General features: G+C 40.4%; 1 protein-coding gene across 3 annotated transcripts in view; it reads left to right on the forward strand.

The window, feature by feature from the left end:
* The window catches only part of mast4 (microtubule associated serine/threonine kinase family member 4), a 95,353-nt gene that overhangs the window by 27,805 nt on the left and 51,788 nt on the right, over positions 1 to 15,760 (forward strand). For 2 of the 3 annotated variants that reach the window (XM_069673616.1, XM_069673618.1), the window contains exon 1: positions 14,318 to 14,381. In XM_069673616.1, coding sequence (XP_069529717.1) covers positions 14,335 to 14,381 — 47 coding nt within the window. In that variant the 5' untranslated portion in view covers positions 14,318 to 14,334. Of the gene's footprint in view, positions 1 to 4,738; positions 4,771 to 14,317; positions 14,382 to 15,760 lie in introns of those variants that run through there. The other variant, XM_069673617.1, reaches the window with a different exon arrangement.

Raw genomic sequence — 15,760 nt, forward strand, 5'->3', positions numbered from 1 at the left:
ATTTAATATTATACATTTTAATCAAAATACTTGGGAATTTATGTATAAAAGCTTCACCAGAAATTAAATCTGAGTCTCTTTAGCTCGTCATTTCTATGAAGAACTCATGCCTTTAGGCTTTTTATAGACATCAACTGTAAACTATGACCCTTCAAAAAGGAACTGATGCAATTTTGATTTATTTTGTATTAAAACTGAGTTTTTGCGTTACAAATGAATTACTTTACTTGGGTTACTGTTGGTTAAGAATGTGCTAAAAAACAGTAACCTAATGAATTAATGTAGTTAAAAAGAAAACTATATCAACAACCGTCTGTAAGGGGGGTTACTCAAATTAAATTACACATGAAAAGTCCTCAAATTGTGACTTTTCTTACTGCACAGAGTCTTTGACTGGCACTAACAATACAGTGAGAGTCACCATTCTTTTCTAAATTAACACAAAATATATGCAAAAGGAGTACTGCGAGTACAAGTCCCATGACAGTCTCTCCCTGAATTAATTTCTCCTGCCTGCTTTGCGGTCTGTTGGTATTCCAGCGGTGTGAATCAGACACTGTTTGACCATGACATTGGCCCACAGCTCAGGCTGCTCTCTGAGAACATAAATGTCTGTGAGGGATAATGAAGCAAGAGGTGAAGACCGCTGACTGATAAAGGGAAAAAAGAAAAATGTTTCCAACGTGCCTGCTAATGCCACGGAGGTCGAGCACGGAAAAAAGAATCACAGATTCTGCTGGTTCAATTATAATCTCAAAGATTTCAGACCGGGTTAATTCGGTGCCCCGTGTGAGGCAAACACAGCAGCAGAGCAAAGAGTGGATCTGTTTACCATCACTTGATTTAATGCATTAGTATTTTCCCTTAAAATGTTTGGTTACATTGCAGGGGTGTTGGAGATTTGCCATGTCTTTTTTTTGGAGATGCATTTCTGATAAAAGATTGTCATCACTGGCAACCTTGATGACTAACACATTGGGTTTTATGTGAGTGCTTCAAGCCATGTTTCTCCAGTTGAGTGCTTTGAATATTAACTATCAGCAGTGGGGAATATATTTTGGGGCCAAAATGACTAAAACATACAATAAAATTTGAGATTTGCTCCGGTAGTTTGCTTCAGTTGGCAGCCGCAAAATAAGCTGTAATGGCTGCAATGTAAACTTCTGCGAGCAAAGTGCCGCCAAAGAGCATCCATTATGTCGGGCATTATCCCTTATTCATTTTTCAAGTATTGTAGTTATATAATTAGAAACTCTTTTATTCTGGAAATTTTGATTAGTTCTATATGCGCCGAGTTTCTGGTATTGTGATGTAGTAGAGTCTTTTAAAATAAGTCATCGTATGGTGTTTTAGTGGAATAAGAACATTCATGTCCTGCAGTCTGTTCTGTCTGGCCGCTTTAGTTATTCTCGGCAGATAAAGCCAAACTTTAGTTGGAGGGAGAGCTGCGTGAGTTTGTATGCATCTCACTGCTCTGTTTCATTAAAACCATGTCACACAGCGCACTTTGAATACACTGCTGTCAGTAATGGTCCTCGCTCCCTGCACGCTTTGCTTACTCAGAAAGCTGTCAGAAGTGTCAGGCATCAAACTCATAAATAAAGCAGTCATTACAAGACGTTTATTACACTTTATGTAAATGTTACTCGGAGGCGCGCATTGATCTCACATGAAAACGTGCTTCTCTGTAAATTATCATGTTTTTGCTCTCAAATTGTGTTTGCGTTATTATAGCCCTCATACTGTTATTTGCCGGGCCATGATCGGTGGATATGCCATCATTGTTAGTCATTCCCTGCTGGTAATTAGCGTTGTGTGAGCCGCGGTCATGTCTCCCAAGGAAGCTCTGTGCCCTTGGTCTTCTGTAGGCAGCAGGGGAAGCTCGACATTAAGCCCTAATTGATAGCAAAGGGAGAGTGGGGCTTAGCACATTTTCTGCTGACTGGAGCAGCCAATACACATCAAGTCAGTGTCCTCCGCTGCTGGAGACAAAGGACCTCGCCCTTATCGGGTTGTTTTAGGACAATGAAACGTCTAATGATCAAATCAGGGGGATTTGTAGCCCCAAAACAAACAGATCCAGAGCCTTGTTATTTTTTACAGCAAGGAAGAGATTTGAAGTCGTCTGGGCTGCAGAGGTTTGCATTTGTTTCACTCTGCTGATAGAAAAGAGCACAGGAAATTGTTTAAAGTGTAATAAAACAACCTGCATCTTAACCAGAAAGTGCTGTAATTAAACAAACTGCTGTGTTAACTCTCTGAGGGATACAGTGATCTGTACTCGGTGTGCTCGTCTGTCACCGATGTTGCCTCGCATGGTTTTCCATGTGGCACCGACACATCAACAGATGCTGCAGCTGCAGAAGCTTCATTTGCGCTCTGATGTATTTTACTGATTTGTTCCTGGCAGCTGTCAGAGAAATGTGTTCTTTAAAGTGTTTTAATGAAATTTGTCCTTCGATTTCCATGAAGGAGCACATTTCCAGGTGTTCTTTCTACTTGTTACTTAAGCTTCAAAAAGTTCTCTCTTAGAAGGTTGTTTTCAAAAATTGTTCTTTGCACATCAGTCAACCGAACCATGTTTAAAAAGAGGCAACGTTACAAGGCAACATGTTGTACACCTGTTGCCGGGTCAAATGTCTCTGCAGTAGACCCGGGTAATTATCGCCTCGGCTCCGTTCTGCAAAGATGGGAACACAAAACCGTGTCGACACGCTAATCTCCACCCCCTTTCCGGCGCGATGCTATGCTCTGTCTGTAACTTCTGCGATTACTTGGCATCTCAGCTACAAAGTCCACCTGTCTCCGTCCGAGCAGCGCTCGAACATCGTTCCAAATTTGTTGCCACTGAGTTTGACCAACAGACTGAATGAGGAATAGATACAATAAAGACCTAACCACCGTAACATCTTCACTGTTTACTAACCCTGTTTTGGGCACGTTTGTGACGTCAGACGGTGACGCAGCAGAAAAGAGACCGACAGGAGTGTACTCCACTGGCAATGGGAACAAAGACAATAGGCATCTATAAGCGGGTCTTCCCGGGTCTGAAAAACCAGAGTCAACATGCTAAATTTGGTGGGAAACGGGTTTAAGTGACAAAGTGAGGGCAGCATGGGGGCAATGTGATCTAACTACTGAAGATGGTTGTTTGAATACCTAACAGCTTGTGCATAATTTACCAAACTTTAATACAGGAAAAAAAACAAATCAAAAAAACTTTGATCCAGGAAATGACATCACATTTCAGTTTTTACTGCATTCGTATCAAGTTCTAATGGTTAAAACACTAAAACTGGACGTGGCCCACTTGTTGCCCACCTTGGTTTTACATCTCAGTATGTCCAGAACTTTATATATTACTTTTTCAGATCAGGACTTTCATGAAGATTATTACAATCTAAAGTGCTTTACAGGTGACTGTATTTTAAATATTATATGTTGTCTCATTTTTAACAATTGATTTTATTCCATTTTAGTTTATTTTATTTCGTTTTATTTCAGGATTTTAGCAATATTTCTATTTATTTATTTGTTTAAATTTTTTGAAGTTCAAATGCTTTTCTTTGCCTATGTAAAGCACTTTAAATCCCCTCTATGTTTGAAATGTGCTTATAAATAATGCTGCTTTCACTTACAGGTGGTTTACAAGTTAATGAGAAAGCACAACAGGAACAGGAACACAACCTAAAACTAACGCACACAACAAATCTAAATGAGTAACGGGAATAGTTCAACCATTAAAATACAGAAAGTATAATAAAAAAATAATGAATTAAACCGTTTTTTTAAAAGAACAATGGCCGACTTTGCCTTACACATTTACTCAGCTTTATTTAATGACTGTACGGACTTACATGATTGCAAATGTTTGCCAGCAGTTTGATCCTCTCAGAAGCCTGTGAGCAGGAATAATCCCTCCAGAAATCAATGAGGGCATTGTTGGTGTTTCTTCAGAGCAATTAAACCCTCACCTCTGCAGGACTGCATCTGCTACTGTTGGCTGACGCAACATGCACACAATCGTCTTTAATTACATCAATTAAAAGGAAATAAACACACATAAATTAGGTTTCATTTTGGATTTATCCCAAAACAGCTTGTTAGATGTATTTATATGTGCATTTACATGAAGCAAGAAGCATGTGAATTTGAGGTTTAATCCAAAAGGGAACTGGACTTGGTAGAAGTTGAGAATGTTTCACCTCTCATCCAAAAGGCTTCTTCTTCAATCATGTGAAGTTATTGAACTCCTGGTGTACAAAGATGTAAGGGTAACACACAGTCAAATACAAGAATTAACGTTCATGCTTAAAATGTATATGAAGACCTTCTTTATGCCTTTTACAGTGAAAGCAAAGATATGTCCCTCCACTGCCTTCATGTCCACTTGGTTCAGCTGTTCTGTGATTTACATGAACCCTTTAAATCCAGATGCTTTATTTAAACTTCTCTGAAATGGGATGTAACAGTGTCGCACCTGTTCTATGATCTATATCCACGTGGTTGCTGTTTGTGCTGCTATAAAGCCACTGCAGCTCCTGCAGCAGAATAGTGGGCTGCTCATGTGCTCATGTGGACTGTGTTGTCCCTGGGGCTAAAACCCCAATTCTCAATGTCATATAAATTGCAATAGTGTATAAAGTGACTCTTTCTGCAATGTCTCACATCTGATGTGTAAAGATTTTGCAAAAGTTTTGTATGTTTGTGCTTAAAACTGTTTTCTTCTCATTCACAGAAAGAGCTGAGTCTTCCTAGAAGAGGCAGTTTGTAAGTACCATCAATTCTTTTACACAAAGCCATCTGCTTTTTATTGAGTGGTTTGATGAGCTGATTCACTGGAATATACTAGAATAAACCACAGGTTTTCTGGTTACCCATTACACTGTTAGAGCTGATAGTTAAAAGTTAAAAGTAGCTCTTAAACTGAGAACGATGGAAATAAATTAACTACACGGTAGTTGCGTAAATATTGACACGATATTGACATCAATAAGATAGTGTTCATAGTTTTTTTAATCACTCTTCAGTTTTAAGGTACCAAATAATCACACCTAACCCTGTAAATGTTGTTAAATGTAAATGTCTCCAATCAGCTTCAAATATTGTGCGACATTTTCCAACAGAAAACAAGCTGTAATGTAGCCTCCCAATGAGCTAAATGCAGCTCAGTTTGTGCCACATGTGGCTGCTGTGTTTTAGTTTTCAGTTTCCAAATCGATAAAATATTTCCTTGTTCCACTTAGAGATTAATAATAATATAAATCAGAACACAATAGATATAAAAGAACAAACATTGTAACTATCAGTTTGACAACAAACTCACCTCTCACAAGTTTACAGTCCTCTGAAGTAAGTTCAGAGGACTCTCTCTCTCTCTCTCTCTCTCTCTCTCTCTCTCTCTCTGTCTCTCTGCAATCTCTTTCATCTCAACATCACTGTTTCCTTTAATCACTCATCACCTGTTATTAGTTGGAGTTTCCTTCACGAGATGGTTCTGTGAAGTATGTGCCGTGTATAGATTTTCTTCTGTTGGTCTCCGGGAGCTTTAAACCCATTGAGTGTTCAAATAATATTCCAGTGCAAATGTTTCAAGGACATGACACATCTACTTTGGTTTATTTTGGATACAATCCGACGAATCTGAAATATGGCAACCAGCTGTTTTACAGTGAAAGTCCTTCCACAGATTTTCATGAGTTTCAGACTTCTTTTAGGAGTTATCTAAGATGTGCAACGGCAAAGATTTGGAGCACAGAATATTTACATTTTTCCAATTATTGCTGGAAAAATACGAACTATTTTGTAGTTTTTATCAGGATCAGAAAGTGCTTTTATTTCAGCATCAGTTTGGAAAGTAGTATTTCATGCTCATCACCGACTTCTATTCTTTTAACAGCCTATCTTGCCATTTAAAATAGGATATATGGTGAATTAATCTGTCCTTGTTGGCTCGTCCTTGTCTGTTGGACACTTTTTTCCGCTCAGTTTATTAAACATGAACTTGATACGCTGGATGATATACAGCTTTTAAACAAGGTGACGCCATAATAGACTTCTCGGGGATCGATTTTGTTTCAGTTTATTACATTTTATGGTTAAAGGAGAAAGATTTACCCATGACACCTTGCTGCTCCCGCTGGCACCTCACCAGAGGGGGCACGTACTGTAATAGAGGTGAGCCATTACTAACAGGCTCCTGTGAGACGGCAGCGGTTTATATTTAGAGTGATGGAGCCTCCAGGGACCTTGGTAACCATAGTTATAGTGTTTGGATGATGTTGATGGTTTAATTCATCAGATCTGCAGTTTGTTTAAAAAGCTAAATAACCTATTTGTCACCTACAAAATGAGGAAAATGAGCATCAAGTGAGACATATCTTGTAAAAACATACACATATCTTGGTATAAAAGCTGTAATCTGTAACTGCTGAGTGACTTTTTGCTTGAGTCAAACAGGGATAAATGTTGATGTGACAGATGTAAGAGCTCAGCAGGGAATAAGACGTATTTGGTAATATTTGAAAGTGACAGCGCTAATCATGATCCTGCATAATCTGGGACTGTCAGACTCGCCTACATCTTCTTATCCTCTCATTACAATAAGTACAAGCGCCTGGAAAAGGAAGTTAACTCTTAAGATTCTGCTTCAGAGTTGACTCAATGTTCCTGAAACGCAGCGCTCTGAGATCTCCGGGAGCTTTTCCTGGGACAGAGAGCCATCTGCTGATATTTTGATGTCATTAACATCCTTCCTGGTGTCAACATGCTCCTTAATCACCCAGCTCAGCCTCCTCCTCTCGCTCCTGACATCTTGGCTGGACAATTTATTATTGCAGTATATTTTCCACAGCTCCAGGAGTGATAGGACGAACCTTTTAGACGGTGTCATATGTGGAGTAGTTGAGCCATTACTGGAACCTATTTATAGTTTGACCTTAATAACTGGAAATCTTCTGCTGGCTGCAATTAAATAACTCTAAATCAATCATTAGTATGTGTTGGCAGCACGAGGTGGACGCGTTGGATCTGTTGACTATTATGTTGGATCTTATTCATATTTCTCATCATCAGCACAAAAACGCAGCATGTTGCAGTTTCTTGAACGACTAGAGATGTTTTGCTGCCCAACTCCATCAGCTGCTTTTCTGTGACACAGGATCTCAAAGAGGAACTGTTGACTGTAGCTTCTGTTACGCAGGCTTTATATGGGGATATTCAGTTCAGCAGATGTTAACAGTTCAAACTGATTCAGATTTACTGAGATATTTGTGCAGTAGTTTTCATGTTTCCAAAGATTTTTAAATAACAGGCCTACACAACCCACATTTTGTCAGTTGAATCGTATTTGGCTCCTTAAAACAAAGCTTCCTGTTTTAGTTAATTTCCAAACTAAACTCCTGTAACTCACCTGTAAAACACATGTTTATTAAGATTCAGCTAGCATGAAAATATCCAGCCGACTACTTTATTAGTTGTAAAGGATTTAAATCAGAGCTAAAGTTACAGTAACTTGTACCCCCCTCTAGATGAGATGCTAATTTTTAATGTAAAACTGCTTTATTTAGTGTTTTTTCTTGTTTTAATCGTCAGGTCTGTTTGATTTTAAGTTTCAGCTCCTTTAAAAAAAAAAAACTTGTGAATGATCACTGATGTATTCCTTACCCAAAAATAAGCCTGCCGCTACAAGTAAGCTAGCAACAGCTCAGCTAACAGCCCCTCCTTAGCTAACAGTGTCCTCAGTAGGCTGTGTTGGAGAAATACAGATTTTTTTTTTTACTTGAACTGCTTGAATTTAATGTTTTGAAAAGTTTTAATCACTCGATACGTTTGTTCTAAAACAAGCTTGCTGCTGCTACAAATAAGCTAGCAACAGCTTAGCTAACAGCCCCTCCCTAGCTAACCGCATCCTCAGTGCACTGCATAGTGTTTGAGTTGTTAACATGAACTGCTTTATTCAGTGTATTTATAGGTTTTAATCCGTGGATACGTTTGTTTTGGAGCACAGTAGAAGTCTGTAGATAAGTCTTCCCCTTTGAAGAATAAACACTCAAGTATTATAGCCTACTTTAAAACAAGCTAGTCAGCTACAAAAGAGCTAGCAACAGCTCGGCTAACGGAACGTTATTCAACGCACCGCTTATCCAGTGTTTTTTTTAGGCTTAAATCACTGGATACGCTTGTTTTGGGACAAAGTAGAATCCTGCAGATAATTTGGCTCCCTGCAAAAACCTTGTGAGGAATAAACTCTGAAGTATTCTTAACTTTAAAACAAGCTAGTCGGCTACAAATATGCGAGCAACAGCTCAGCTAACAGCCCTGTTGTCTGCCAAGGAACATTGGAGAAACAGTGTTTTTTAAAAGGACTCTGCTTTATATATTGTTTTGACTTGTGGAGATTATATAACTAAGAGTAAAAACCTTGTAGACAGTAATTCCTAAACAAGCGAGGCACCAACTAACAAGCTAGCAGCAGCTCAGCTAGCACCCTGTCCTGTAGCCCTGTGTCCACCAAAGAGTGTTAAAGAAATGTTGATTTATAACATGAAGCTGCTTTAGACTGTGTTTTACTACTTTTAATTGCCGGGTCTGCTAATTTTGGAGAGGAAGAGACCTTTGCGGGTAATTCGGCCTCTAGTAAATGCTCATGAACAATGACTACTGAAGGGTTATTTTAAGGTATGACAGCCTGCTGCTTCTGCTTTGCTCAGTGTTCAATGATACAAGTGAAAAATCAAAAGTTTAGAGTTTTCTCCGACAAAATGTCAGTGGACTTCTTGACTGATGATTCAAATCGTTGTACAGCCCGATTATTAACTTTTCTTTTTTGAATTAAATAGATCCTAGAAACGGCAGCATGTGTTGCAGAATAAATTGCATTGGTCGACCATTAAACGATTGCTACTCTTTCCGTCACTTTGATGGAAGAATATCTGATGTATCTCCTGCTGCCTCAGTGGTGAAGCCATTTACTCCACTTCTACGCAGAATCACTTGAAGACAGTCACTTCAGAGACTCACCTCACACGCACTCCCTTTCTCCTTCTCACTAATGAAAAAAATCTATCATTTGCCATGTCCTACTTTTCTCCTGCTATCACCTCCTTAATCTTCTGTCCCTTAGATGGTACATCATCTCTACATAGATTTTAACAAAAGCTGCAACTGAATAAAGAAGAATAATCGTAAAGTTGTCACTGAAATACAGAATTTAATCGTATTTAACATGAATGACGTTCTAAAAAGCAGTCAGCGTGCAGGTGCAGAGATTGATGTGACTTCTCTTGCATTGAAGTGATTTCATTTGAATTCGAGCTGAACGATAGACGCTCCTGTGCACACTCTGCTGTGAGTCAGTCACAGTTCTTCTCACCTCAGCCAGGTACAGTAACAGTTTTACATTATTATGAAAACCTTGGTGAGTCACCTGCCTTCAACAAAAGACACAAATTATCTTCGTCTGAACAATGAATCAATTCAGTCCTGCAACAAAAGCTTAGCAGAATATTTAGTGCTTTTGTGTTATAGCAGTTGTATACTCTTTTGTTTTTACCTGTTAATGTCACCTGGTTCTAATTTATTTACTAATGTATGAGAGATAAGAAACTTAAAGAATATGCACGCTCACCACCTCTGATAAATCCAGTTTGCTGTTCTTATATGTGATTTATTTAACCTGTTAAACTAAAGCTTGTGATTATTTAGTATTTATACAGTTTAAAACACACATTTCTGAGTGCCTGAGAGGCTGGATGAGCACACACACGGTGTCCTTCACCCGCTGACTCCTCATTGTGAGATGAGGTGTGCAGTGAACTGGAGTCGACCTTCTTCTAAATTCTCTGCTGTTGAAAATGAGACGCTTTTGCACCTTTGCTGCAGCTTTCCCTCTGAATTGTTAGCTGATGAAGTTCTATACTTAATTTAAGAGGTTTCATTTATTTATGCAGCAAGATGGGCATGGACTGTTTTACCTTTTTCTACATGTATGTTCTACTTTATTTCATCAACTTGTAGTTTAATTCAGCTGTTCAAAACGTATTTATGCTGCGTGCAACGGCTAATATTGAAGGAAAATTTTGTTTTTTTTCCTGAAATAAACCTTTTTCCGAGTAATTATTGATTTAGATTCAGAAAATTGTCAAAATTGGCCGAAAATGACGATCGATTATTCCTTCAAAAAACCCCACAAATGTTCGAACTATTCGAATATCTATTTTTGCACAATAGCTCCACAGGAGGACACACCAACACAACCAGAGACAAACTTACTTGCAAAGATATATTGACTTAAACAGAAACGTGCCTTTTAAAAGATCCTACACCTTGCAAAATAAACAAATTAAGTAATTAGGTTACGATAAAACGGACATTCAGCGTTCCAAGCGAGCTGTGCTGTGACAGGTATATTTATCCAAACATAGCCTTTAAAAAAAAAAACATACCTACACCTGTCTGTTCTGCTGGAGGTGAGAATCTCTCTGTTTCGCCGGGCTGGGATTTAAAATTCTCCGACATCATTACAGCACGCCACACGTTGTTGTTTTAGCTCGTTTCAGCGAGACTAAAGTTGTGACGTTGTGATGCATTCAAGGATGCTCCGTAACCAAGAGTGCATGTGAGGACATACGAGAACTTGCGAGCTCGCAGCCAGCTGCGGTAGTGCTGATTTTTTTGTCACAACGAATATTAATTTTAATATCCGAATATCCGTTTTTTATTACAATTGAGTTATATATTCTAATTTAGAATATTTGTTGACAGCCCTTTTGTCCATGAGCAAGCAATTGAAATTTTGCATGAAGCATGTAACTCAGACACTTTGCCTGCATGCCGTGGATAGAGGAAATGTTAATGGAGTTTCTGATGTTTTAATACTGTGTTCCAGACAACTAGGAACTTGAGAACTTCCCAGTAGGAATTTCCGACTTCCGAAAAATTGGAACGCCCTTCAAAGTTGGAGCAAATTCATCTACCCTGACTTCACCATCGGAAGTCGGGAAAATTTCTACTGGGAAGTTCTCGAGTTCCCAGTTGTCTGGAACGCAGGAGTTAGGAAGAATATTTGAGGGGTGCAAAGCGTCCTGTGTGATGAGCTCGTTACCTGCACAAACAGATCTGATAGGTGGGACTGCCTGTTCTTTTACTTGCATTGTTCACTGTCAAAGAAAGTTTGGAGGAGAATTAGCTCGTCTCACTTTGCCTTAAAAGCTGATTTTAACATTGCTGCTGCCTAAATTCATCACGGTACGTTGGGCCTGGATACTACAGTGTTAGACATATACTTCTTTATACAAGCTCACCTCATCATATGGATATGTCTTTATCTTTTTATAACACATCTCTTTTTTGAATCCTCTTTGCTCCACTGCATATCCTACAACACATAAAAGGGCAAAGGTCATTACCTCAGCACCCTGAAAGAGTCTGGGTGATGCCTCATTGACTTTAAGAAGTAGGAAAGAAACTTCTTCATGCAGGGTCGACCACCGTTTACAGACAGGAAGTCACGGGTCAGAGGGTTTAGTGTCTGCCACACACAGGCTCTCTACATGGTGTGATTTAACCAGGCTACCTTTGAGTGAAATATTTCTCTTATTATTCTAGTGCATTCAAATATTAAAGTCTAAAGTCTTTCTCTTTAAAACACAAAAGATTGAAGATTTCCTGGATCCTCATGCAAAAGTTTGTAGTCCACTTCTGACCTGCTTTTCTCGAGCAACAGCTCAGCATCTTCTCATGCTCCAGTTCCTGCCTGCCTCTACTACTGCTTCTGTGTTTGGTGTCATCTGCAGTGGCGCTCTGCTCCTCAAACACGCTCGTAGTAATAAAGAATTCATCGGTACTGTGGAGGAGGGACGCAGCAGCTGCAGTGCTGTCTGTATGCTGCTCTCTCTACAGCTCTGCCATCATTAAAGGGGACATTTGTTTAAACCTGGGGCCCTGTTTTTAAATGTTTTGGGGTCTAAATGACTAACAGGTACAAACAGCAGGAAAATTGCTCCAGTAGATCGCTTCACCCGTTAGCCTTGAAACAGGCTGTAATGGCTGCACAAGTACATCTACTAAAAGCGCCTGTTTTTGCCACAGTAAGCCTTAAGCCGCTTTCCCACTGGTCAAAAAACCGCTAACACATTTTTTTTGCTAAGTGGGAAAGGCTACAATCTGCATTCAGACCCAGGTCAAACGACTCTGCAGTAGACCTGGGTAATTATCCGATCGACTGATTGATGGGAACACAAAACACGTGTCAACACGCTAATCTCCGCCCCCTTTCCAGCGTGATGCTATGCTCCGTGCGACTCATCGTCATCTCAGCTACAAATTTGGCCGTCTCCGTCCAAGCAGCTCTCGAACATCGTTCCAAATTTGTCGGTGCCTTGATACACAGACTAGACTAGGAGTAATAGATACAATAAAGACCAAACCACTGTAACATCTTCACTGTTTGCTAACCCTGTCTCCGGCGTGTTTGTGACGTCAGACGGTGACGCAGCAAAAAAGAGACCAACAGGAGTATACTTCACTGGCAATGGGAACAGAGACAATTGGCATCTATAAGGGGATGTTCCCAAGTCTGAAAAACCTGCGTCAACGTTGTGTGTGACATCATTACGAAAAAGATCCATACAGAGATCGACCTTTTTCTAAAGGTAAGATGTTTATTTTAAACCAGAAACAGCTGTTATATCTGTCTCTTCAAACCCACCAGACTCCATTTACAAAACCTGGGATTTTAACATGCAGTACACAGGATCTGCTGGTCCACTGCTGCCTCTGTTGGTTAGTTAGTTTGTGTTGTGCTGACTTGTGTGTTTTAGATTGTAAGCTCGGATTCAACACAAACATTTGTGTAGCACATTATAACATAAAAAACACTAACCGGTCGAGGCAGCATAGACCAGCAACTCCTGTGTGCTGCGAGGTTAAATCACTGGTTTTGTCAATGGAGTCTGGTTGATTTGAAAAGGGTGGTGTTAAAGCTGTTGATGAAAAAGCATCTTAATCTTTAACATAAAGGTCTGAATCGGTAAGGATCCTTACTGTAATGTTGGACACTTTGGAAAACAATCAGAGCCTTTCAATGAAAAAAAAGGAAATCAAATTAATTTGCTCCTAAGGATTCTGTTGCAGCCATTACAGCCAGTCCTGATCAACAGGGGCAGTACTAAAAGTTTTTATACCTGTACAAAATAATAATTTAGGCCCCAGATTTGAATGCTGCAATTTCCCTCTGACAAAATGTAATTATTTATCAGTACGCTGTTGCAGTTACAGTAGCTGACTCATTGCAAACACCGCACATTTCTTGTAGTGTCATTTCTTTCAGTGTGTTGTCACATTATCTGAATAAGCCTCCCTCTTGTGTCACGCAGTAGTTCATCCCTGGACAATTTCCTGCCAGTGACTCATTGATTTATTCTGACTTATTGGGATCCTGATTGTTCGGCAATGAAGCATCTGCAAGGATAAGTGTGGATGAAAAGCATCATGGGGGATTTTACTGTTGGTAATCAGCAGCCTCGGGGGACTTTTAAATCCCTGCGGGGGCTCGGACACTTTACTGCGTCATCATGTTTTATTACTGTTTGATTCAGTAACATTCAGTCACTCATATGCTTCTCTTATCACAGCACAAACACTCTGCCTCTGCTCCTTTGTGTGTGCAAGATTTTCAGCTGTATTATTGTTGTTTACATGATTCATTGTATAAAAAGGACTTGAATCCAGGTGTGGGAACATCCTGTCTCGCTGCACACTGACTGACGTGGACTGGCAGGTAGTGCTGCATTATGTTTTTCCTCTCAGAGATGACATCATCCCCGTGCTTGTGGTGACATTGCATCGGATGCTAGGTGCCTCGTGTTAGCCTCTGTCAAGGTGACTGCGTGTAAGGGAGCACACAGAATGTAGATTTAATTTATTGCATTAATTTCTGCTATGTAGCAAGTCACCAGCTGGTGGGGGAATTGCGGTGATGGTGGTGTTGCTGGAGGGGGGGGGGGGTTGCACAAACGTGCATGCGTTTGAAGGAGCAGGGGGCGTGTACTAGGGGAGGGAAGAAGGGGTATTGTCCTGCCTCCTTGCCCTCCGCAGGCAACTGAGGATCTCATTTGACAGCTTCAAGGTGGAACGTGGAAAGACCAAAACAAGAACAGTAGGCCCCCTTTTTTTTACCCCCTCCCTTCTGTCTGTGAGGGGAGAGGAAAGCAATCCGTCTCATCGCACTGTGCTGGCTGGGTTTGGCTCTTTGTCAGTGCAAGGGGGGGGCGGGAGGCAGGCAGCGTGAATGCATATCATGACCACAATAGAGCAAACGAGCACAGTTCAGCCATGAAAGCCCAGCGGGAGAGGCTGAGAATTCCAGGGCTGACGCTAGAGTGAGTATTTTCCTCCGTTATCCTACCGGGGAGGCAGCTCCATCTGTCTCTGTGTCATGTTTGTTGCTGTCTTTCACTGTTGCTGGAAGCTCTGTGCAGCGTTAGCATTAGCATCTGCTGCAGGAAGTCTAATGTCAAATCCTCCACAGCTAGGCAACAGCGGCTTACTGCTGCTTGTGCATCTGTGTGTGTGTGTGTGTTCACGCATTTATGTTCTCATGCACGTGTGTGTGATGGACAGATAGATAACGTGTCACGCACAGGAGTGCCGCAACATGCTTTATTTGCTGGTGTGACACACACACACACACACTCACACATGCAGGAAACACACACAGTCATAACACACCTATGACGAGTGTTTGCTGGATGTGATCAATAACAGTGAATCAGTGAAGCCTGTGTGTTTACATGGCAGGTTTCCTCTTTTATCACAGCCATTTGTTAGACTGGATTCATTTTTTAGGTCACCAAGGCATTTGTCATGGTTCCCTCCATTTGCAGCTTAAAAATTGAGAGCGTAATTTGGCTGCCGACTGAGTGAGTGCATTACATTCGCCTTAAAATTCAATGCAGACTTTATGAAACAAAAAGAGATGCGTCGTTTTCTTTAACAACAAATCCAACGACAAGACCAAAACCGACAACATCTCAGTGTGGCTGCAAAGACTTCCTGACTTCCTGAGTCTGTCTGTGGAGCTCGCCGCCGAGCCCACTGGTTCCGTCTGACGACGTAAATCTTTGAAAATGGGTCACGAATGTATGCTTTCATTTTGGAGAGAAGCGATTTCCTAAAAAGAGCTGCAGTTTTTGAACGTTACTCAAGCAGCAGGAAAGAGAAGATTTGAACGGGACTATTTTCATCAGCGTATTAATACCCATTTTGTGTGTTGCTGCAGGATGTTGTCAAAATAAACCTGTGTTCTTTTTAATAAAGGAACAGCAGATGTTTGATGATGGATAGTACATTCTGTGTAATGTTTAAGCCCATCCATTTTTGTTTATCCCACCCAAATCTTATCAAAGATTAGCGCAGCTCTCGACCGACGAAGACTGAACTCTTGTGCCTTGTTGGTTTTGGTCCTTTCCTGGAGTTTGCTAAAGAAAAGGAGAAATATTAAACACATCTTGAGACGTGTCCTTTAAAAGCGTTCTCCGGAGTGCCACTGCAGTAAAAGTTACTCACCTCTATGTGACCTGATGCTCTGCAGTGCACTGCTCAGTTTAAACAGGGCTTAGTTTATGACATCATGTAAAAATGAAAAGTCCTGTGGTGTGAGGAAACTCGCTAATCTTATCGCAGGAATCCAGAGAAGATTGTGGAATTAGGTTAATCTGTAACTCGCGGTAAAATCTGCAGCTCGTGCGCTCATTTCTCC

Source organism: Semicossyphus pulcher, unplaced genomic scaffold (genome assembly GCF_022749685.1).
Source record: "Semicossyphus pulcher isolate SPU_LCO1_2020_fin unplaced genomic scaffold, fSemPul1.0.p SCAF_22, whole genome shotgun sequence".
NCBI lineage: Eukaryota > Metazoa > Chordata > Actinopteri > Labriformes > Labridae > Semicossyphus > Semicossyphus pulcher.